Genomic DNA, 25,365 nt, shown 5'->3' with positions numbered 1-25,365 from the left:
CGTGGTTAATCAGGCCCTATGTTATTAGGTCATTGATAAATCAGGGCTGCCCACACCGTGGTCTGTCATCTCAGGTCACTACAGTTCCTTCCATTAACCTGGCAATCATAACTTTTTTTTTTCTTTTTTCTTTTTTTTTTTGGGGGGGGGGGAGGGGGATGGGTTGATATTTGCCTGATTATCGACCGAAATTAATACTAATAGGCCTACTATACTTTCAGTGATATTATTTAACTGAGTTTGAATCAATGGTAGATTACCATTTTTGAGTGATGGAGGAATACATAATATAAGAAGTGAAAATATAATTACTATTGGAAAATGGTGATCGCAATAATACCTCTTCAAGTTTGCGTCAATATAGAACATATGGCACTACATGTGCTTTTTAATTCATCTCATATTTCCCCCCCCCCCCCCCAGTAGATCAAACTCAAGAGTTTGTTTGCAAAAACCGATAAGTCCATTACGGTTCCATTCGTTTGATAGGCCTAAAAATAGTTCTATGCATTGTACGTTGCATCAAACTTGATCACGATGTTGACTGCACTTCTCAATTACCTTAAAATTAATCTCAACAGTTGCAGGAAAACAACTTCAGGTCAAATAAATATAGTGTTAGTAATTTAAAGAAGAATGAGAATTAGTTTTTGAAAGATCCCCCCCCCCCCCCCCCCCGCCTTCCGAGGACGACAAGCTGGCGGCTGAGCATACACATTCCCAAGCCCATAAAAAAAATAATGTACAGCAATTAAAAATGTCGCCCTCTATCAGTAAACCCTAAATAACTTCGCGCTCGCGCCAATCTCGAACACAAGATTGTGACTGTGCATGCTGTATGCAATGGTACGTGTACCATACCGGTACCGGTACACGTACAGCTCACGCTGCCTAGTAAGAGAAGTGAAACAGACAACAAACTTTTACATCGTGTCGATCGATCAGACAGATATTTGACAAAAGACGTGTCTCCCTCAAGCTGATGAGATGAACATTTCTCAGTATTCCTGCTGGTGTTTCCCATTCGCATAGAATTCTAGCTGTGCAATTCTGAGCTGAAATCAAGAAGCGGAAGTGTAGAAAGAATTAGCGATGGTTCTGCAGAACAGCGGGAAGTATCGACCGGATCGTAGCGACAGCAGTGCCCGTGGCTCTGGCGGAAGGTACGTCAGTATATGTTGATGGGGTCTCAGAATGGTGACGTGTAGCAGAAGTAGGGTCTACTATAGATCTAGGCCTAGATTTAATGTACGTAATGTTGAGTCTTGAGAACGTGTCTAACAAATAGACCCCCAACTATGGAAATGTGGTCGCAGTTGCTAAAAAAACACATTTGTGAGATTGAGTACCAGCGGCAGTGCGGTAGGCCTACTGTCTGTGACTGTGCCGTTTGAGGGCGTCTGTGGCTGTATATTTTGAAGAGATCTGTAACGTTAGTGTGACTGCACTGTGTCTGTGGTATAGAAATCTACTGCTTCATAGATTCTAAATGAAATTAAACTTTAGTTTAACAGTTAACACTAAAAACAGGTAAGTTTACTTGTCCGTGTACAAATGAAATGGTGGAGTAGATCTATTCTAATTTCTAGCGCTCTTGTATTTAATAACTGTTAGTATTAACGTGATTAACGTTATCACTTTATCAGAGTAGATTTGTCTATCTTCTGATCTTGGTTTATTTAGAATGTCTAGACTCTCAATGAAAAGTTTAATGTGCTTTCCATCATGTCTGTGTGCTTGCGACATAGACACACCTAAGATCTATAGGGCCTATGATACACCCTAGTAAACTTTTAATGCATTCTATGGAACTCGATCGTACCATTGTGTATCCATGGAAAGTGGATCATGATACAGAAACATGTAGGGATGTAAAGTTAGATGTCTCCATGGCAAATATTGTAAAGAGTCTAACAAGTTAGACGATAGATCTAGTCTAGCTGAATTATCCAAACTATCATCTAATTATCCAAAATGTCATGCACTTTCCACTACACCATACACTGTAGTTACTGCTCTTTCCTTTTTTATTCATATTTATGTATTTATTAATGTTTTAAATTAGTTGATCAATTGAATTAATTAATCAATTTATTTATTAAGAATCTTTTTTTTCTAATTTATGTGTAAATAAATTTGACATTTGAATCAAGACAGACATGATTTAACCACCATCACTTCCTTTATGACAGATCTGAAGACTCCTCGGAAGCCCGCCTCCAGCGATCCATCATCAATGATGAGTTGGACTCTCTCTACGGCTTCGATCGCTACAAGGAGCCAGCTGAGAGGGTGGGCTGGCTCATCAACATGCATCCCGTGAGTAAAAAACCAAACATGGTGTCTAGCGCTGCGAAATACTTTGATACAGTGCACTCCCATTATAACAAACACGGTTATAAAACAAAATTCCGGTTACAGCGACATTAAAATGTCCCTACTTGCCATAAAGTACGCGTATGTGCATAGTATAGCCTATGCTTAATACAGTAGTTGCCCGAGGAATACACATGAACACTCTACTAGACATGACTTTAAAACTCTGAGCCGGGAAGCAAAATTAAGATTGTCGTATTACGGAGAAGGGAGGAAATTTATTGCATTTTAATCTGTCTTCTCCGTTATTTGTCTGCCTGTAAAACTGTTAAAGCAGTCATGGCTGCTTGTTTTATTTCATATGTGACTTGAAGCATAAACCATTACTATTTTCGTCATGCAATTTCAGCAGGATCCAATGGACTTTGCAGTGTTGAGAGGATTACACAAGTGTTTGTAATCAGTAATTATAATTAGTATTGCTCATGTTAAAGGGATGGTATAGGATTGGTGGAGATGAGGATTGGGCATTTATGTTTTTGAGAGATATACTGAGAAACCACTTTAATATGATATAGAACAGAGCATACCAAGTACCATTCTAAGAGGATTTCAAAGTTTATTTGATGAATGTTGGTTTTGGAATGGCTGAGACGTCCAAAAACGAAGTAAAACAAAGCAATTATAATAAAGGATGGATCCCACCTTTTATTAGGATCACTCCGTTTTGGATATCTCAGCCATTTCAAATCAATATTCATCAAATAAACATCGAATTCCTCTTGGAATTGCATATTTTTTCACATTTCATAAGAGGCTTCTCATTATCTCACCAAAAAATGTTAGAAACCTGAAGTTTGGTCTCAATCACAACTACATGTATATGATCTCGTTATCTTACAATCAGACCTCGGTTCAAGACAGTTGTTAGGGAGATGACACCCATGCCAGCACCAGCACTGAATTATACCCATTGTCATTTTAGTTTATGATCGTGCGAGGGTTTTTAACCTGTCATGCGTTAAAGGTAGGGGATACCTTTTACAGACCTCCCAAAATGCAGCAAAACATTAAATATGAACCTCAGGGGACTTGTTTAGGCCACTGCTGAGAAATTTGGAAGTCAACAGTTATCTACAATTTGAATAATGCACAAAACTCAACTACTCAGTAGTTCTGTGTGTCAGCCACACTTAAGCCTTTTTGTTGCAGTCTTCTGTATTCTTTTATCTATAAACACAAATCTAAAAGTATAAGAGCTGATGTAATAACATAATATAGAGTGTGTGGCAAGAATGTATATAGAAATGTTTGTAAGTTTTGATGAACTTTCTTCACAAAATATACATGATGGACACACATGCAGTGCATGGGTCTGCAAAGGTAGCCTAGTAATGTACTGGAATTTACGGTGAGCCCCGAAAAAAATTCAATTCAAAATCTAACGGTCAATAAAAATGTACTAAAGTATGTTACCTTCCACTTTCAATACTTTATGGGAGTTTCTAAAATGATATTCTCTTCAACATACCACTGTATTTATACAACTCTTCATTTAAGGCATGCAAATGGGATTCCCTACCTTTAAGGACAGGCTGATTTTGCTACAACATGCATTCCCAACTAATGCCTCTCCCATAACTTTCCCATATCTGCATCTTACAGGCCGACATCCTGGATGAGAGCAAGAAACTCATTAGTGCCGTGGACTACTACTTCCTCCAAGACGATGGCAGCAGATTTAAGGTAGGGGCCTACACAAAGGATGACTCGTATGATGAAGCTGTGTGCAAACATGAATACCCATGTATGGAACTACACGAGTAGTTGACACATTTGTGGTGTGCATTTTGCTTCTATCCAAATGAAACAAAATAATGTCAAACGGCGTTGAGATGTCAAAACAACGTATGTCGAAAATTCATAGAATTGACTTAGTCACATATTTCAGCTTATTTTAGTATAATCTAACTCTTGACCAAATCTTGAAGTCTGAGATATGACTCTCCCTCCCAGTGGGAATTGTTCAAATTTTGTTTGAAAAAACAATGTAAGCAGAGATACATTTGCCCCTGCTCAACACACGTTGGGCTTGGACTTAGCAAAACAACGTATCTACATGCAATACGCTGTTTTGCCATCTACATGTGTACCTGTACGTGTGGTTTGCAAAACTTCAAACTCGATTTACTGAAAATGATGTTGGATGTAAGATACGTCGTTATGCCATCTCAAGGCTTCAAAGTGTTGCCTGTACTATGGCTTTCATGGCAGTTTCACCCTTGGGTTTTTGTTGTTGTTTTGTTTTTTGTTTTTTTTTTTGGGGGGGGGGGGAGGGGGGAGGGGCATAATAGTGTAAAGCCAGCATAAATTTATGCATACATGAGTGGCTACAGAGTGACTCTGGCACAATGTAAATTCATATTATTATTATTATCATTACTACTCACTGCCTGTCCCAGGTTTCGCTGCCATTCAAGCCCTACTTCTACATCGTCACCAAGAAGGACTGTGAGCGTGAGGTGTCCGCCTACCTCAACAGGAAGTACGCCGGAACCGTGTCATCAGTGGAGACCGTCTACAAAGAGGACCTTGATTTGGTAATGTTCCATTACGCAAAGCTTCACATTGGTGTTGGTCCGACTGTCCCTGACCAGCAAAAATCTTTGTCGGACCAGTAACTTTTTCTGGAATGGACCAGTAAAAAATTGAAAAACTGGGTACATACATGTACTAGTCCAACAGAAAAGTCAGACCAGTAGAAAAAATATATGTTAGTCTGCAGCCTAGCTGCATTATGATGCTGTGTAATCTGTTAGTGTTGTGTGAAAGAGGGACAGTGAATGTGAGTTGTGGCGTTTTTCTGATGGTCAAGTGAGCAGAATGGCTTAATCCTCTGTGTGCTTTGCATGCTGGTTGGCTCAGAAAAGCCCATAGCGTTGTACACCCTGTGTAAACTGACTGGCACAAAAAGGGTTAAATGTCTTCAATGCAGTCAATGTTTCTTTCAGAAATCACCCTAGAGTTGTGTGATCTTCCCTTTGTTCTACACGTACATGAATGAATAAATAGAATGCATCTTTGGTAGGAATGCTGCTGTAGTTTATAGTTTAAATGGAAAGAGCATAATGTCAAAACTGGTAACTTGTGATTAATAGCAACAATTGCTTTGATAACTATCACTTGATATCAAATTATGTAATTGTACTTCATCAGTTGGGCTGTTCCATTGGATGCAGAGGAGGTAAATGAGAAGTGCAGAAAGGATGGACAAAAAGAGTGAGGAGAGGGAAAAGGGAATACATGTACTAAAAAGAGAAGAAACTAACAACACATAAAGTCATTAATATATTTTACAATCTTGCATCCACTGCATTCTATTCCCTACAGCCAAACTACTTTGTGGAACTAATGAGTGTTAATGTTGCTACCAACAGAAAATCCACTTACTGAGACTGAGGATTATTAGGTTTTTATCTTGGTTTGTCCCCTACAGCCAAACCACTTGGTGGGACTAAAGAGGAGCTGCCTGAAGCTGAGTTTCTCCTCCACCCAGGACCTGATGAAGGTGAGGCGGGACATCATGCCGAGAGTCCGCAAGAATCGCGAGCAGATGAAGTCGTCTTCGGCCTACACAAACCTACTAGCAAGGTTTGCCGTGTCAGATAAGACTAGGGTCATTCTCAGTACATTTTTCTTTTCTTTATGCTGCTTCAAAAATGTTTGTTGAATTGTAATTAACTCAAACATTTAGAGATTATTCCTTTTTTATTGACCCCCCCCCCCCAAAAAAAAAAACAAAAAAAAAACACACACACACACACACATACAACAACAACAACAAAAACAAAGCAAACCTGGTATATCACTATTGTTTATATTTTCATTTTAAGAGAATTCAAAAGATTAAACTTGGAAATGCAGAAAAAAAAAAATCAATTTTCTACCTCACATGGTCAAGTTTTAAAAGAGGGTTCTCCTGTATACTGACTATTTGGAAGTGTTTTTGTTTTTGCCTTGGTAAGCAGATTTGATTTGATTTGATTTGTTGTTGTGGTGCAGAAGCCAAAATGGTATCCCCTAGTGTATTTGCTCAAATTATGGTCAATTTGAATGTTTTAATGAATTTTTAATGATATGAAAAAATATATCAGAACATAATTATCAATGAACACACATAGACTCACAAGTGCCCTCTTGGTAGAGCCTGGAAGAAAGTGTCATCTTACAATGTAGTTTTCCATTCTGTTCGTTTTTGTTCAGCCATCTTGGAGGAGATGAAAGCACCAGCGGTCCTGCAGGGGGCAAGAAAATCTCGGACCAGATGGACAACATTGTGGACATCCGGGAGTACGATGTCCCCTACCACGTCCGGGTGGCCATTGACAGGAAAATCCATGTGGTAATGATGACAAAAACTCTAAACAATTACAATGATACATATGACTACTTATGAAAGAATTAAAACAAAGGATGATTTTTATATTGACTATACCTTGATAATGTGCTCAAAAGTGCTGTGCATGCAATTAGCCTTGACTCATGCAGTGGGTTTTGCCACTTTCATTTATATGATGATATTTTAGTAACACGTTGATCCTTTTTTTGCACAGGGCCACTGGTATTCAGTCCAAGGGCGGGGCTCAATGGCCCCCATCATCACACAGCGAGATGACCTGTTGGACAGACCGGTGAGTTTTCACCATGGCAACCATGTACATCATGGTGATGAGAGTTATGCTGGTAATGGTGATAGTCATTATGATGATGATGACAATGATGGTCACATTGATGTTTTTGATAATGATTTTAATGATGATGATGATGGTGATGATGATGGTGATGGTGATGGTGATGGCGATGGCGATGGCGATGGCGATGGCGATGAAGACCTTGAAGATGATGGTAGTAGTTCTGAAGATGGTTACAATGCTGATGATGATGAAGGTAACTATGATGTTGATAATAATGAGAACCAATACAAAGGATAAACACCTCGAACAGTCACTTAAAACATGATCATTGAGATTTTAATTGTCATTGTGATTCCAGGATCCGGTGGTGCTTGCATTTGACATCGAAACGACCAAGCTCCCCCTCAAGTTTCCTGATGCAGAGACAGACAGTGTCATGATGATCTCTTACATGATTGATGGACAGGTATGATTGTTTGACATCTATCCTCCACTGATTGTGTGTCCGTCTATTTCTTTGATGGTGTTTTTGTGTGTATGTTTTGTCTAAATCAGGGATGTAAGAGCTCAGAGTTTAATCTGATTTCAGATATTTTTTTTTTTACTCTGTCCAAAACCCACTTTCCAAATATTTTAGCAATTCAAGTGCATTGAAGTGTTCACGGTTTGATAATCTCCAGATTTTCTTATTCATACATTTCAGATTTTTGTCCACATTTTTTTCAAATTTTTTTCTTTCTGCAAGTATGCATTGTCATATTAGCAGGATTCATCATGATGGAATGTGTTTATCGGTGTGTGTTTTTAGCATTGACTATTATTTCACTGCATTCTTCTTAAATGCCGTCAATATAACACATGTAGTATATATTATATATATTATATATATATATATATATATATATATTTTTTTTTTTTTTTTTTAATTTTGAAAATACGATAAGTTGATAGAAAAGAAAATCATGTTTAAGCAAGTTTTTCATATTTCATAGCAGTGCAAGTGCTTTATAATGCTCAATTTATCCAGAGGAGGAAAAAAAAATCATGCACGATTATATTTTCACCCCAATTTATGTTGCAGACAATATCCTTTGAAATTGTTGCATTGTATGTTATTCTTTTCGAAGATTACTTCAAACTGAGGCAGTATCTTTTTCAGATACATGTATGCACACTCCCTGTTATGGCAAAATTTTTCTACACATAGCTGATTTTTTGTCATTCTTAAGGTAGATAATCTTAAAAACCACTGCATAATTTCTGGAAAAAAATGCTATGTTGTGGTCAAGATAAGTCACAAAAGTTTAATTACACTTTATCTGATTTACCTACATAGGGATTCCTCATCACAAACCGTGAGATCGTCTCCGAGGACGTGGAGGACTTTGAGTACACTCCAAAGCCGGAGTTTGAGGGTCCCTTTACCGTCTTCAACGAGGAGAACGAGGTGGCCATGCTGCAGAAGTTCATCGACCACGTCCAGGAGGTGAAGCCGAACATCATCGTGACCTACAACGGAGATATGTTTGACTGGTGAGTCGAGATTCCCTTTAAAGAGGAATTCCGGATCAGTTCTGAGTTAGTCTGAAAAGAAAGAGGGAAGTTTTACAAGCACAGCCTTTTTAACATTTGATGTTGCCTTATCTTTCCTGTTGGAATTAGGCTCATTGCTACATCTGAGAGGGTTTGCGAATTTTACACCTAGTTAAAGTTTGAATGGATTTGGAATACTGAATGCCGATAAAAAAAAAGCATGGCAAACTACTCTAACGCCAAATATTTCGCGAGGTTTTTATTTTCCTAACACGAATGTGACGTGTACACATGCATTTCTCCTTTCAGTATTACACTCCACAATCCAAAATTTAATTGCTTGTGAAATTGTTTTGAGTTGCAATTCACAAAAAAAAAAAAAAAAATTATAGACAAGCTAAATATATGACGTACTATGTATACAGTAAGCTTAGAGCCTTGGCATGTAGAGGATTGAAATAACAGTCTGATTTCAGGGAAATTCTCGGTTTTGCCAATACCTTGGTGCCGTGCGCAGAGTGGCGTTTTAGATGCGTTATGGGATAGCTCAGGGGACAAACTTGCCCTGGTTTTGGCTGCATATGCACTCGGGTCACGTTCTGTCTTTATCAAGGGATATATTTTGTTGAAGATTTCTTCGCTTTCCATTATGTGACCAGCACATTGAAGCCTTGCAGTAGTGAACTATGACTCTAGTGACCGCAAATCAGTAAAATTCAGAAACTTTAAGTATGGGAACTGGGACGCGCGCGAGACAATGGCACCGAGGAATCCCACAGTGCATCTGTGACAGGGCTCTTCAGCGTGCGCAGAAGTTTTGTGCGCATTGGCGATATCTAGAATTTCTGTTGTCTCTCTGTACCCGCCCCTCCAGGCCCTTCATCGAGACACGCTACAAACATTACGGCATCGACATGTACCGGGAGATAGGCTTCCAGAAGGATGCAGCGGGCGAATACAAGTGCAGGAGCTGCATTCATATGGATGCCTTCAGGTATGTTGAAGAAAATAGTTGGGTATCATGCATTTGTGTGTGTGCTACGTATTCCAGATTACAAATCGTCGCTGGGGCGACAAGACCTCGTATCTCAAAAATGTCAAATGTTCAGGAGAGCCAAAAAACATGGCGGCCAAAGCACTATACTGAATGGGATAGCCGTTCCTTTGACATGCCGTGGTGGCTTCATTTTTGGGGTAAGACAGCTGGGATTTGGACAGGACATCACTTAACCGATTACTTGACCACTAATGCAAAAACCTCATTTTCACCAAAATTTGAGATACAAGGTCTTGTCACCCCAGCGACGAAATGCAAGGGTACAACTATCAAGCCTTAGTCATTAGGTGTGAGTCTCGTGTCTATCTTACGTTGTACGCTTACACACCGAACAAGCTTTCTCTCATGCTTGCCGAAGAACCTAAAGCATGAATTTCCAATCGCCAAAGAGTAATGTTTTAGGAAATTGGAAAAAAAAAGAAGACTACATGATTCACAACTTAAAGATGCTAAACTCTTTACGGTTGGAGGGGAGGAGACTCCCCTGAAAATCAGACTATCCTCGACGGGTTAAAGGGACATTTGATTGGAGATAGAATTCATTTGATTGGTGTATCAGTGTTCATTATCAATGCAATTCTGACCCAGACTTTGTCTACACTGCAGAAAGATTACTTTGCAGATATCAGAGGTATCTTGTGAGCCTACTGTCTAGGGATAAACAAACAGAGGGGGGATTAGATCACATTCATTCTATGTATGCAGTTTTAGGCAGACTTAAAAAGTGTAGATTATACTGCTTTATATGGAACACAGCAGAATGTTCTATGAAGCTTTGATCTATGCTGAAACACATACAATGCATGAAGTAGTTTGTGAGACCGCAAATGATGGCATCTCAAAGGAATTGTAATTTGAGTGATGCGGTTTGGCAACAGGTGGGTGAAGCGCGACAGCTACCTGCCGGTCGGATCGCAGAATCTGAAGGCCGCCACCAAGGCCAAGCTGCGCTACGATCCCATCGAGCTCGACCCCGAGGACATGTGCCGCATGGCGAGCGAGCAGCCGCAGACGCTCTCCAACTACTCCGTCTCCGATGCCGTGGCAACGTACTACCTGTACATGAAGTACGTCCACCCATTCATCTTTGCCCTCTGCACCATCATCCCCATGGAACCTGACGAGGTGAGAGCATTTGTTACAGGTATTCGTTCTGGGAAGGGCAGGGTTGGGGTCAACTTGGGGGGGGGGGGAATATTGGTTGTCGTATCATGAGTTTAAAGGCATAGTTTACCATTTGCAGATGAAACAAAAACCCAGCATTAGTGCTTCAAAATGGTTCTAAAATGTGAGTTAGGGATAGAAACAACCACTGGAAGAGTTTGCATCCGTATAATCGATGTCAAGTATTGTTAAATACACAAAATGTGAACAAATAGTTGTAATAAAAATGTTTCCAGACTAAACCGTATACAGTTATGGTTTATTGAGAAAAATACTGATATCTCTTTATATTTTAGGCTTTATTTTGAAAGTTTTATATGGTAGTATGTTTTGTGATACAACAGACCTACACATATACATCATATGTGATATCTTGAAAAATTTTTAAATCACTGCTCCCGAAGGTAAACTGGATCTTTAAAGTTCTTTACCAGTCAATATGGCTTTTGAGCTGCCAAGTCACTCTCAATTTGCAGGAGGCTGATTCTGCAGGAGCTGATGGACGATTTGGGTGGTGGTCAAAATGATGGCAATGGTGATGATGAAGATGATGGCTGTAATAGTAATAGTGATGATAATGATAATGGTAGTGATCATGATGAAGATGATATACAAAAGGGAATGTGGGAACAATTGCATTATTTAAAATAAAAAAGAATATTCTTTTCATAAGAATCACTGCACCAGAAGATATACAAAAGGTGTCTCAATCAAGTTTATAATTAATTCAGTCCATCTGTAATATTTCGCACACTTGTATATACTTTAACCTATAGAATTGAAAAACAAACAAACAAACAGAAGAGGCCAATAGTAGTTGGTAACTTCTGATCATGAAATTTTGAGTTGTAAAGACATGAAAAGACAAGAAGTGCATTGCTCCTCATGAAAGATGCATTGATGTTTTTTGTTGCTGTCCATTCATTCTACGACAGGTTCTGAGAAAGGGGTCGGGCACCCTCTGCGAGGCGCTGCTGATGGTGCAGGCGTTCCACGCCAACATCGTCTTCCCCAACAAGCAGGAGCAGGCTTTCAATCAGCTGACGCGAGACGGCCACGTCCTGGAGACAGAGACGTACGTCGGCGGCCACGTGGAGGCGCTGGAGTCCGGCGTCTTCCGCAGCGACCTGCCCTGCCGCTTCCGAATGGTGCGTCCTCGGCATTTCTTGAGTTTCATTCGTCTGTTGTGAATTTTATTTCCTCATGAGATATTGTAATGGTTTGTTAGTGTTTAATTTTTCCAACTTCATGAAATTAGATCAAATTCTAATCCAGAAATTGATATTAAAATGTTGTGTCCTCTATTTTGTCAGGATTTATGTGCTTCTCATTTGTTCTATGTTTACATCTGAGGAGACTCGTTTTCCATGCAAAAAAAAATGTACACTGGAGTTGAGGACCTTTACCCTTTAGAGGATATTTGTCTTTAGTAGCATGCTTATTCTTGAATTGCACGGTTGCTGTCTATTTTATTCAGTTTGGTTCCGATTCATTTGAGAGAGAATAATTATGCCAGCTCCAACAATACAATGTGAAAAAGAGAATGCTTTGCTAGCTTTGCCGTGCAGTGTTTGATATTTTCCCAATGTGTTATGTTGTGAACACTGCACCAACCTCCACTGCAGGTACCTGAGGCATTCCAGGGGCTAATTGACGATGTGGAAAGGACCATGAAGCACGCCATCGAGGTTGAAGAGAAGATACCCATCAACACCGTCACTAACTTTGAGGAAGTGAGTTAAAAAAAAAAAGAAAAAAAAAATGATGGTTCTCTTTTAACCTTATCATTGTCAGTGTCTGTACTCCATTTCATTGTCCCTTCTTCTTGTGCATGAAGGACCCTTGATTTCGAAGGCCATATCGTCATTATTATTATTATAGAAAGTTAGTTGTGCCATTATTCCGTCAGTATACCTTTGGAAAAAGTACTTGTGCCATAAGTGCCATAAGTGGGTATTTCATATTTAAGGTAACTTCATTTGCTGATTACTTAAAAAGGAAAAAAAAATCCCCTTCTCTGTTTACTGTCATATCTTGCATCGAACATCTACAAGCGAATCTATAAACAGTATCCAATTCTTTACTTTAATGTTATTCTTTCTTTCTTTTTAGATTATGTACTTTAGAACCTGAAGCAGCCCTTTCATGAGTAGCATTGCACTTCTTGCCTTCTCATATCGGTACAACTGTACATGATCAAAAATTACCCACAATATATTTGCCTCTTCTGTTGTTTGTTTTCTTTCAATTCTACATCGACTACATATGTACTAAGTAACAGAGATGAATTACTGGGTATGTCTATTATATATTCATGATACATGTTCTGGCATAGTGATTCTTATACAGAGGATTTTATTTTTTCTTCTGCCCTTCCTTCTACATCATCTTCATCATGAATATCACTACAAACATTACTATCATTACCATTATCATTGCCTTGTCTTCATCATCATCATCTTCTTCATCACCATCACTGACCACCACCACCACCACCTCCGTCATCATCATCGTTGCAATGATCTTCATGTCCATCACCATTATCATTCGCATTCTCCTCCTCCTCCACCTCGTCATCATCGTCATCATTGTCATCATCATCATCATCATCATCCCACCATTATTATCGTCATCATCATCATCATCATCATCATCATCATCATCATTATCATCATTGACCGCCACTACCACCACCGCCATCATCATGTCCATCACCATTATCATTCGCATTCTTCTCTTCCACCTCCTTCTCATCACCACCATCATTGTCATCATCATCATCATCCTCATCATCATCCTCGTCGTCATCATCATCGTCGTCGTCATCATGGTCAGGTCTGTGAAGAGATCAAGGAGAAGCTAGCGGCTCTCCGCGACACTCCCGCCCGGCTGGAGAACCCGGTCATCTACCATCTCGACGTCGGTGCAATGTACCCCAACATCATTCTCACTAACAGGCTTCAGGTAAGGCAGAAATCCCTTCTCTTTCTTCTAGTCTCTCTCATCGATTCTGGTTAGTGTGAAAGTCATATAACACAATCACCTGTGTTGTCAAACTTGTCAAATTAATATTTTTTCTTGCATTCAAGAAATTGTTGGCTTTCTTAAGTAATCTATCAATAATGAACAGCAATATGAAACTAGTCAAGCTAACTGGATAAGACTCATGAAATGCAGTAGAGTCAGTGGTATGTTATCTCATTGTAAACTAGTGTACAGAGGAATTTAACAAGTACAGTATGTGTGTTAGTGACTGTATTTACATATTTGACATGATCACTGGTATTTCATACAGAGTGATAAATTTTATTGTTGGCTTGGTCAATCCGGCATTAAATCAACAGAATATCTATGGCATGGCATAGTGGATGCTTGTTAGAATGAAAGAACTCGACTGAACTTGTAGACACAAAGGCCCGAATTCACGAAGGTGGTACAAATGAAACCATGATTTAAACCATGGACAAAAACCATGGAATGCCAAGTGTCGCATGGAATATTTCATTATGAAATGGGTCATTTCGTCGACAAAATGACTGTTTCGTTAACGAAATTATCATTCCGTGGACGAAATGTTCATTAAGTTACAAAATTTTGTTATTTCGTTACAAAATAATCATTTCATCAACGAAATGACTGATTTCGTAACGACATATTCTATGCGACACTTGGCGCACCATGGTTTTTGTCCATGGTTTAAACCATGGTTTCATTTGTACCACCTTCGTGAATTAGGGCCATAGATACAAACTTGGTCAAATTTGATTCACTCTCAGAGAAAAACAAACTTGACCCATTCAGGACAACCTAATTTTGCAATAGCACTAAACTTGTTTCCCATAGACACCTAGCAGAGCATACTTGGGACTTGTTGCCGACAGCTTAAATTTGTCACCAAAGGCTACATATTACCCTATTGGTGCGAAAATATGGTTACCTTAGCATCAGTCTTTTATAGCATATCATATACTGTAAAACGAATGTTCTCGTGCATTTTAATTTCGCGAATTTCGCGAGCACCAAGATTCGCGAAAATAAAATGCCCGCGAAAGTTCTTGTCTACACTGTATGCATTGCACACCTGTGGCACTTCGCGAAAATTTCATGCCACAAAAGAGGCCGTCAGCTCCAATTCCCGAAAATTTCATGCCACGAATATATCATGTTTTACAGTACCTAGGTACCTGATTTAGGGAAAGCAGTTGTTTGATCATGGTGTATATTGAAGACAGGCATCAACCTTATATGTCTTCATACACTTTTCTTTTCGTGCTTCTGTTTTTAAGAAGAATGAGATATTATTTCTCACTTACCTGTAATTTGCTTGCATTTCAGCCATCAGCAATGGTAGACGAGGCAGTGTGTGCAGCCTGCGACTTCAACAAGCCCGGGGCGCGATGCCAGCGAAAGATGTCTTGGATGTGGCGTGGCGACTACAGTATGATTTCTGCCTTTAGATTTATTTGGTTCAAGGAGAATGTGGCCTATTTTAGGTTTGATTTTATAGCAGCAGGGCCTTGAATTAAATATCTAGGCCCCATTTCATAAAAAGTTGATATAAAAGCTGCTCTTACTGGAATGGCAGTTGTCATAGTAACGACAAAAATCCAGCTTCCTGGATTGGCTGTTGCTATGGGAAGTTGCCATTCCAGCAAGAGTTACTATTCTAACATCTTTTATGAAATAGGGCCCTGGAGTGCTCTTTTACCCTTTATGGACAAATGCTCTCATCTGCTACTTGCAAAGCTGTCTATACTAGACATTTAGTTCCTTTACCCAAAAGGTTTGGCTGTAACATATGTACATAACAGAACCTTTCAGTACATTGTAACAGCCCCACTATAAGGCCCTTTGATATAATATGGATTAATCATTTCCCGTTGCTCCTTACTGATAGTAGTCTCTGCTGATTGGGAAGAAAACATGTCAGCAGATGTATAAGTTGGTAAAAAAGAAGTAGCGTTATATTCAAAGTTTTGTCATCATTCCATCATTTACACAATCCCCAAAATGTGTCTCTTTGTACAGCATCAAATTCTGTAATCATTGTGCTGTTTCAATTATGTAATCATAGTCACCCCTTCTTTGCCTCCAACTGACTTTGAATTTTTTTATTTGATCCATGACAGTGCCAGCAAGCAGGGGGGAGTACCACAGAATTCAACAGCAGCTAGAGATAGAGAAGATTCCACCGGCCAATCCCGGCGAGCCTCACCGGGTCTTCCATGAACTGAGCAGAGAGGAGCAAGCCACGCTGGAAAAGAAACGCTTGCAAGGTATTCAGACTGGCCGCCATGTTTGCTTATTTTTTTTTCTTTGAGTCGTTTTTGTCTTCTTTATATTCTCTCGAACTATGTAGTCGCCACCCCCATTCTACTAAATTTTACCAATTGCACCACATCTACTGACTGTCTGTGTGCATGCCTGTTGCCATTTTTTTTTTTCAAAATAATGATCCTTGCGTCGAGTTGTTTCCATCAAAAGTGATCGAGAATTCAATATCTCTTCCTATTTTGCCAAAAGGACATAAAAACCTTTCCAATTCAAAAATTAATTTTTGCCAGTTGAGATGTGTAAAGTGCAAAAGTATCTCTATTATTGCTCCTTGTAATCTCCTAGATTTTGATGAGTCAATGGGGACAACTCTGACAATGAGTCACTCAATTTTTATCCTTTAGTCAGTCAAATTAGTAATCAAGTCTTAGGAGAGTTATGAATGCCAGGGGATCATTTTAGACTGCTTCTTGTGTGTTTGTTAACCCGTTGAGGACGGTTTGATTTTGCTACAACACACGTTTCCCGAGTATACTTGGGACTCGTCCTCAACGGGTTAAACTTGCATCTTGGTTAGATGTGGATTTGATGTTACCTGCAGCAGGATTCCTCACTTAATTGTTTTGAAGAAATTGATGAATTTTTTTTCTTGGTCATGTATTATGCTGAAAAAAAGCAAACAAATTCATTTTCAAACAACACGGCACAATTTCATAAAAAGTCGCACTCTCCAGGGAATGACAATTGTCATTTTAACAACAAGAATCCAGCTTGATCTTGATTGGCTGTTGCTATGGGAAGTTGCTATTTCAGCAAGAGTTGCCATGCTAACATCTTTTATGAAATGGGACCCTGGTTTAGTGGGACTGGAGTATATCCAACAAAACATCCCGGGAGATGGTCTAGGAACTAACACGGTACATCCTGTGGTGTGTGTTTGGTCCAGATTACTGTCGCAAGGCGTACAAGAAGACCAAGGTGACGCGGCAGGAGGAAAGGGAGACCACCATCTGCCAGCGAGAGAACTCCTTCTACGTCGACACCGTGAGGGCGTTCCGTGACAGGAGATACGAGTTCAAGGGACTTCTGAAGGTAATAGCATCTCTTTGTAACAGGGAGACCTTAGTGTCTTTCACTTGTCTGAATAATAATAATAATATGGAAAATTTATAGAGCGCTGAAAGGGATGGTTTAGTATTGGTGGAGATGAGGATTAGGCTTTTAACTTTTTGCGAGGTACCAAGAAACCACTTATAAAATAATGCAGAGCATACCATTCTAAGAGGAATTCAAAGTGTATTAGATGAAAATCGGTTTTGGAATGGCTGAGACATCACAAAACAAAGTAAAACAATGCGATCCTAAGGTGGGTCCCATCTTTTATTAAAATTGCTCTGTATTGGATATCTCAGTCATTTTTTAACCAATTTTCATCAAAGAAATGTTGAATCCCTCATGGAATTACATGCTCCTTCATATTTCATAAGAGGTCTCTCATTATCTCACCAAAGGATATTAGAAACCAGAAGTTAGGTCTCAACCAAAACTATATGATCCCTTTAGAACAAAAATGTTTCAAAACGCTGTACACTTTTAGCAAAGGAAAACAAACATGTAAATCGACTACAAATACAAATAATCAACAATTACATAGTCATCGGTTTTGTTCTTGAAATGAATGGCTTTTGAGTTTCTTTTTGAAGGGCTTTCATTGCAATGCTTTAAAAAAACAAGAAGGACTGATTTTTACATTGCAATCATGAGAATTTGCAATAATTCTTCACTATTTTTTGTTGCAAAATTCAAGTTTCATCGATGGTTGATTTTGGATGTGTATGAATGCAGCTATAGAAACAAGTTTTCAATCAAATCCTGCAGGTTTGGAAGAAGAAGGTATCAGCTGCTGTGGAGAAGGGAGATGCCGCTGAGATCAAGAGTGCCATGAATAAGGAGATTCTCTACGACTCGCTTCAGCTGGCCCACAAGTGCATCCTGAACTCGTTCTACGGCTACGTCATGAGGAAAGGGTGAGGAAGGGGAAGGGAGCCCTCTAGAGTTGGTAGAAAAAGCGGTTTGTGTCAGTGAATGGTAGTCACTTATGACCAAACATTCATGTACTTGATACTTCAAATCAAGCTATCATTGGTATCCTGTTCCTATTCATCGGTATTGTGTTTTCTGTGGGAAATTTTATTTTGTTTGTATGTTGGTTGTACATTAGGTTTTGTTGTTGTTGTTGTTGTTTTTTTTTGTGTGTGTGTTATAGTACTCCAGTAGCATTCTTGGTCTCTTTGCATCAGTTAATCCTTTCCTCACCCAGTGTCACCCAGTACTAGTTTACTGTTTTGGTAATAGCTTTATCTCAGGGGCAAAAGATTGACTATCCATTAGCAAGTGCTTGTGGGACCATTGAGAGTGAGATAACAGTCTCTTGTACACATTGTACCTGTTACCTTATGTACTCGTGAGTAAATTTGATGCTACCAGTACACATCTCATGTGTCTTTTGTACACATTACTTTTAATCAATTTATCTTTGTTGAACTACATGTATACAATGTGGGTAAAGTGTCATCCCTAAAGGTCTTTACTACTTGTATAGCTGCCAAGGACCTGAACTTGGTACCGTACAATTTTGAGTCTTTAGTCTTTACCGCTCATCCACAACAGCTCCTCATGTTTTTCCATGTCACTTGTCACACTTATACTCGCTCCTCCTCCTCAGAGCTCGCTGGTACTCCATGGAGATGGCAGGCATCGTCTGCTACACGGGAGCTGGTATCATCACCAGGGCCAGGGAGCTGGTAGAACAGATTGGGTGAGTTGGTGTGTCTGTTTGCAAGTGTGTTTGTGTGTGTTTATTTCTCTGTCTGTCTGCCTGTCTGATGATGATAATTCACAGCATTTGCATGGCGCTATATACATGTTTTACAACATTTATACAAAAAGGAAAGAAAAGAAAACATTAGAAATTCTGTCTTTCCATTTATCAATGTCTGTCTCAGCAGTCAATCTGTTAGTCTGAGAGTTTTTGTGTTCATCTGTTCTTATCGCTTTCTAGTCTGTCTCTCTATCTGTCTGTCTGTCAGTCCATCTGTTGTTGTTTTTTCCATGTCTCTCGGGCGCTTTACAGTGTGTGCATTTCTGTGTCTGTATATTTTCCTGCTACCTTTCCATCTGTTCTTCCATTGCTCTCCCTGTCTTTATGAAACAAACAAAATAAAAAGAGATTATGTTTTGTCTCTAGAAAGAGACTGTAATCTCACTGTCTTCTCTCTTCCTGCGTTATTTTCACTGAGGTAATATTCATGTGCATTACATGCACTCTGAAAATGATGTTTATTACCTCCGCCGAGGGAGGAGGTTATGTTTTCATCGGCATTGGTTTGTCCATGTGCAAAATAACTCAATAAGTTGTGAACGGATTTGGATGCAACTTACGGGAAAGGTTGAGAAATGACACAGGTAACAGATGATTAAATTTTGTTAGTGATTTTTTGTGGATTTTATGAAGGATTTTTGATATTTTGGCAGGTTGGGTCAATGAACTTGGGAGTTCAAGCTGCATATTTTTGAAGTTTTCATACGTGCACTAAAGTGTGTGCTCTAGTTTCTGCTAGGGCAAGGCACGCCACGCAGCTGGAAGTTGATGACGTAGCAAAAGGCTTCTGTATTGGGAGAGTGGGCTATTTTCAGCGTGCATGTACAGGTGTATGAGTGGAAATCACTGATCTCTATGGAAGAACAAGATCTGTGGTGGAAAATTCTGCTTGGCAGAGGTCTGCACTCTCAGAGATCTTCTCTGGTTTCCTTCTTTATTCTTTTTTTTTTAATCTATAAAAATTAAATATGTCATGATTTCTTGGCAGGCGCCCTCTGGAGTTGGACACTGATGGAATCTGGTGTGTGCTCCCAGCCAGCTTCCCAGAGAACTTCAATGTGAAGACGACCAACCCCAAGAAGCCCAAAGTGGCCATCTCCTACCCCGGGGCAATGCTCAACATCATGGTTCGGGTGAGTTTCTGCCTCTTTGTGGAAGATGTTGTATCTTTCCAAAATGTGGGCTTTTAGTTTGTGACATTGAAGTTGACTATGCATCTAGACAGTTTATTTAATTCTTCTGTCTTGTTTTGTATTTTTCTCTACTCTTTATGAATGTCCTCTCCTCTCCTAGTTGCAAACAAGATATCTTCGAGCATACTGTAAAACAATGTATATTCGTGCCATGAAATTTTAACGAATTTGAGCCGACGGCCTTTTTTTTTTTTGTGGCTTGAACTTTGCGCAAACTGCCACAGGCATTCAATGCATATAGTGTAGGCAAGAACTTTCATGTGCATCTAAATCTCACGAATCTTGGCTCGCGCGAATTTCACAAAATTAAAATGCACAAAAACATTGCTCATTTTACAGTATTACAGATACTGTAATGAAGGAGGGGGGGGGGGGAAGGTGTTTGTCTGTTGATAGATGTTTTGAGATCTGTCTGTAAACCCTCTGCAACCTGCCCCCCTTTTCTCTCCAGGACTACAACACCAACGATCAATACCAGGAACTGGTGGACCCCATGAACCTGACGTACGAGGTGCGGAGCGAGAACTCCATCTTCTTTGAGGTGGACGGCCCCTACCTGGCCATGATCCTACCTGCGTCCAAAGAAGAGGGGAAGAAACTCAAGAAGAGGTAATTTTTGTTTTTCTTACGTTGAATGTGCTTCCCTTCATCCAGCCATCTTTTTATTCAGCCATTGTACAATCCATCCATCTACTGCACATGCCAAATATTTCGTGAGTTTTTTATTTTTGTGAATTTTACAAGTCAGGTGCTATTCACAAAATTAAAGACACGCGAAAATATTGACTCTGATCCCGATATGAATGTGACGTACACGTGTACACTTCTCCGTTCAGTACAGGACTTCACGATCGCGAATTTAACCACTCGCGAAATCGTCAGGAATTCCCGATTTGCAAAAATATATGGCGTATACAGTATTTGTCTTGTAAGCTGAATGTAGTCATTGTCCATTTATTCGTCTGATCTATCCCTGCATTCATCATGCTGTTTCACCATTCATTCATTCATTCATTCATTCATTCATTCATTCATTCTTTCATTCTTTCATTCATTCATTCATTCATTCATTCATTCATCCATTCATTCATTCATTCATTCATTCATTCATTCATTCATTCATTCATTCTTTCATTCATTCATTCATTCATTCATTCATTCATTCATTCATTCATTCATTCATTCATTCATTCTTTCATTCATTTACCCATTCATTCATCTGCGTGTCCACCGCCTGTGTTCATTCAACCAGTTTGCTTTACCCCTTATCTGTTTCTCTAAAATTGCATTGTTTATCACACATAAAACTATCCATCCCTCACTCTTCCTATCTCTCTATCCATGTGTCTATCTATCCGTCAATCAGTCCACCTACTTATCTATACTTTCAGAGCTTCCAAGTCCCTGTTATTTTGCAAGAGGCTCCCTGAAAACTTTAAGATATCTTTTCATGGCCTAATATGAGAAAATAAAAGAAAAATCCTTATTTGATAATCATTGTTTCCCTATCAGCTACATGCAACCCACAAATATCTCATTGGAATCACCCTGATTTTAGTGTGTGAATCTTGGTAGCTTCATGCATCCCTTGCTTATAGAGACAAACCTGCATTCCCTTGTCTTTGTGACCCTACAGGTATGCTGTCTTCAACTTTGATGGCTCGCTAGCGGAGCTGAAGGGCTTCGAGGTGAAGCGCAATGGAGAACTGCAGCTGATCAAAATCTTCCAAGCCTCCGTCTTCGAAGCCTTCCTAAAGGGGGCCACGTTGGACGAGTGCTACGCAGCGGTCGCCAAGGTAGCGGACTACTGGCTGGATGTTCTCTACAGCAAGGTGGGCCGATGAGACAATCTGTCTTCCATAAACAAAAACTGTCGATAGCGTCAATGTTTATTTATTTATTTTTTAAATTTATGTATTTATTTATTTATTATTTTTTTTTGTGGGATGGGTGTGTACTGTAAAACCAGAAATATTCACAGTATGAAACTTTCACGAATCGCCACTGGCATTCTTGTGGAGACAAACACTTTCATGTGCAGTAAACTTCACGAATCTTGCCTCCTCGTGTAATTTGCAAGTTTCATGCACGTGAAAATTTTTGGTTTTACAATATAAAAACCTTTGCAGATGTGGAAGATTTCATGATGTGAAATTTTTTGCAGATTTTTTGCTCTAATGAATTAATGTGAAAATTGAACACAAGTATTCTTGTTAGATACATGTACAGAAATGTTCTCATCTGTGAAATGGTAAATCAAAGTTTTTGACTTAGTTTCTCCACAAAACGGCTTGCAAATCCTTGATGCCATATGTCAAAGTCAAAGTGAATTCAAATAACAAATGAATAAGTAAAGTTCACTATAGTCAGGTTGTCACAAACTTTACCATGAAAGTCCTCCATAGCATACGTTATCAGTAATTATGTGTTTTCCTCTTGCAGGCTGTCGACATGCCAGATTCTGAGCTCTTTGATCTGATCTCAGAGAACCGCAGCATGTCACGTAAGCTGGAGGATTACGGAGAACAGAAGTCCACGTCCATTAGCACAGCTAAACGACTAGCTGAGGTAATGGTGCATTGCAAAGGGATATCTATCAATACGTTGGATGTGGCAGATGTGATTGTGTTTGTGTGTGTGTGTGTGATTGTGTTCATGTCTTTCTGAATTACTAATATTTGAGTAAATCTTGCTCATTTGTTTTTTTCAAATTGAACAATATATTCACCATGAAGATGTTTACAACTGAAAAAAAGAAAGAAATAAGTGTATATTTTTAGTCATTGCAGATGAGGAAAGATATTTGTATAGTCCAAAGAATCAAATTTGATACCAAGACCACTCCTACTATTTAGAGCCTAATATTTATCTATGTGTACAAATGTACATACACCTTAGAAAAAATTTAATTTGCTAATGTTTTGCCATGGAAACATCATTACCAGTAATGACCATACAAAGAAAAAAACAACACCACATGTAAGTTGTTAGAGGCAGAGAGTCAAACCCCAGTGTACCTCTTACTCCTGTAAAAGCAGAAATTTTCACACGAGTCATTTTTCACATTTGGCAGAGTAAGACGAAGTTGCTAGTGGTCACGACAATATAACAAGCACTTCAAACAGCTCACTGCTGCCGCAGTGGTTTTTGGGCTTTGGCAGCACATACTGCCATAGAAGGCAACTGGTCTGCAGTACGACAGCAAATTCACACAACCCTACAAGACTTGGAAACATGAAAAAAAAAATAACATTAACATATATACCCCTACAATATGTCTAACTTGAAGTCAAAGATGTAGAATGAAGTTTTATAATGTGATATGTGACAAGCAAAAAATAAATGAATAAATGAATAAAAATTGTGTATATGTGCACAAGTTTCATGTTGCTGTAGTTGTGGAAAATGTCCACACTGCAAAAATGTTCACTTTCAATGGTAGAGGCTTCAATTTTCTATTTTCTTTCATCAACAGTTTCTGGGAGACCAGATGGTGAAGGACAAGGGACTCGCCTGCAAGTTTATCATCGCTCGGAAGCCAGAGGGTGCCCCGGTGACAGAGCGCGCCATCCCGCTGGCTATCTTCCAGGCAGAGCCGAGCATCAAGAAGCACTACCTCAAGAAATGGCTCAAGTTCCAGGGCATGATGGACTATGACATCAGGAATGTGAGTCTGACCCTCAAGCACTTGAAAGTTTCATTGACAGTCACTAGATATTGATACAGCTGTAGGTGTCTTTGAGTCACTTTAATCCTGTGTGTTATGCATTTGCACGCCCGACTTCAGTTTTGCTAACTATACACAGCCCAGTCGCTGTATAAATAGTGACAGGGCTGTACCGGCACTACCCACAACACAAAGAGAGCTCAGCGATCGCTTTACGATCATTTTTTTGTCACCTCAAACTCATTAAATGTAATCTTCATTAATGACACTACATAGCTATGTTATCGATATTGACATACACATTTCACAACTTACCGAAAATAAAGATTATATGCAGAATATGCGAACGGTACATTTGATAATCGGGAGTTCACGCGATTGGACCGTGCGTGCTGCTACAGTGTACTAAAGAGCGCACACACGCAGTATATAGATCGCTACACTTCCAGCCAGTGCGGTATATACGGCACTGCTTCCAGCCATGCACGCGCACGCATAATTTGTATTTGCTGAGTGGTCAGCGCGCCATTTTGAATTCTGCAGCAATGAACCCCGATGGTTGGGGGTTGCGCTAGAAAGTGCCATTATTTTTTGTTCAGTGGACTTATCTTGAGGGCTCTCTATTGGACTTTCTAATATGTAACTTCTGTAATATAATTATGCACTTTAATACGTGAGTAACATACAAATATCTATAAGTAATGTATAAATTGGTATAAGTTTTGTAGTTGTGTTGTGGTTCCTCACTTTGATGGCGAGGCTCGGTTAGTTTTGCCAGCTTTACATACACAGTATTTTGCTTGAATGCACTACGCTGCACAAACTGATCAATAAATTGCAATACGCGTATGTCACAAATTTACATCCACACCAAAGCTTGCAGATTTCTCTACAACTTTGCTATAAAGCTGTATTTCCAGTGTAAATGCTTGCATAAAACTTTAATACATGGCTTTGAAAAACAGAATGTTTTCCAAAAGCATTCAGCGTTGCAGTCCCAGAATAATGTTGGACACTGGCTGTTATTGGTGTAGTGAAATTTAAAATCCAAGTACATAACATTGTTTATTCATGAATGGTTCCATGTTCATGAGATTCTCTATGGTTCTTTGCCTCCTGTCTACAGATCCTTGACTGGAATTACTACATTGAGAGATTGGGTAGCTGCATTCAGAAGATCATTACTATCCCTGCTGCTCTTCAACAGGTAGGAAACAATTGTTGCCTATATGAAGCTGCCAACTTGTATTTGTTTTAATGATTTCAAGGTATTTTTTTTTTTTTTTATGGACAAATGCAAAAATCTGCTTTTGAAATGAAAAATATATTTCTTCTGAAATTTGGTTAACTACGCTTTAGTACATGCAGTTTTTCCTTCTTTTTTAAACACTTTTGCGGTCTAGGATATTTTGCCTTCAAACTTGAATGATTATGTAGTTGACTACATTTCTTTGTTTCCCACCTGAGTTGGTGGCATGTAGTTAAGGATAATTCATGAAAATTGGTCCCTGTTTTGGGAGATACCTTGTAATGGATCATTTGACACTATGCTTTGTGGTATGGAATTCACATTTCCAATTGATTAA

The 25,365-nt window shown here is 39.2% G+C and overlaps 1 protein-coding gene across 1 annotated transcript in view; it reads left to right on the top strand.

The window, feature by feature from the left end:
• Positions 1-996: 996 nt before the first annotated feature.
• The window catches only part of LOC140229915 (DNA polymerase epsilon catalytic subunit A-like), a 70,879-nt gene continuing 46,510 nt past the window's right edge, over positions 997-25,365 (top strand). The window contains exons 1-25 of the mRNA XM_072310114.1: positions 997-1,163; positions 2,193-2,319; positions 3,982-4,062; positions 4,779-4,916; positions 5,813-5,967; positions 6,580-6,718; positions 6,930-7,007; positions 7,369-7,476; positions 8,347-8,543; positions 9,418-9,537; positions 10,479-10,725; positions 11,700-11,912; positions 12,390-12,497; positions 13,600-13,728; positions 15,100-15,202; positions 15,894-16,040; positions 16,985-17,130; positions 17,917-18,065; positions 18,764-18,856; positions 19,908-20,052; positions 20,564-20,721; positions 21,749-21,944; positions 22,555-22,680; positions 23,588-23,779; positions 24,906-24,986. Coding sequence (XP_072166215.1) covers positions 1,093-1,163; positions 2,193-2,319; positions 3,982-4,062; positions 4,779-4,916; positions 5,813-5,967; positions 6,580-6,718; positions 6,930-7,007; positions 7,369-7,476; positions 8,347-8,543; positions 9,418-9,537; positions 10,479-10,725; positions 11,700-11,912; positions 12,390-12,497; positions 13,600-13,728; positions 15,100-15,202; positions 15,894-16,040; positions 16,985-17,130; positions 17,917-18,065; positions 18,764-18,856; positions 19,908-20,052; positions 20,564-20,721; positions 21,749-21,944; positions 22,555-22,680; positions 23,588-23,779; positions 24,906-24,986 — 3,447 coding nt within the window. The 5' untranslated portion in view covers positions 997-1,092. The remainder of the gene's footprint in view (positions 1,164-2,192; positions 2,320-3,981; positions 4,063-4,778; positions 4,917-5,812; positions 5,968-6,579; positions 6,719-6,929; positions 7,008-7,368; positions 7,477-8,346; positions 8,544-9,417; positions 9,538-10,478; positions 10,726-11,699; positions 11,913-12,389; positions 12,498-13,599; positions 13,729-15,099; positions 15,203-15,893; positions 16,041-16,984; positions 17,131-17,916; positions 18,066-18,763; positions 18,857-19,907; positions 20,053-20,563; positions 20,722-21,748; positions 21,945-22,554; positions 22,681-23,587; positions 23,780-24,905; positions 24,987-25,365) is intronic.

Source organism: Diadema setosum, chromosome 6, assembly GCF_964275005.1.
Source record: "Diadema setosum chromosome 6, eeDiaSeto1, whole genome shotgun sequence".
NCBI lineage: Eukaryota > Metazoa > Echinodermata > Echinoidea > Diadematoida > Diadematidae > Diadema > Diadema setosum.
Note: the sequence above shows the minus strand (reverse complement) of the source record. Positions and strands in the feature narration are given on the sequence as shown.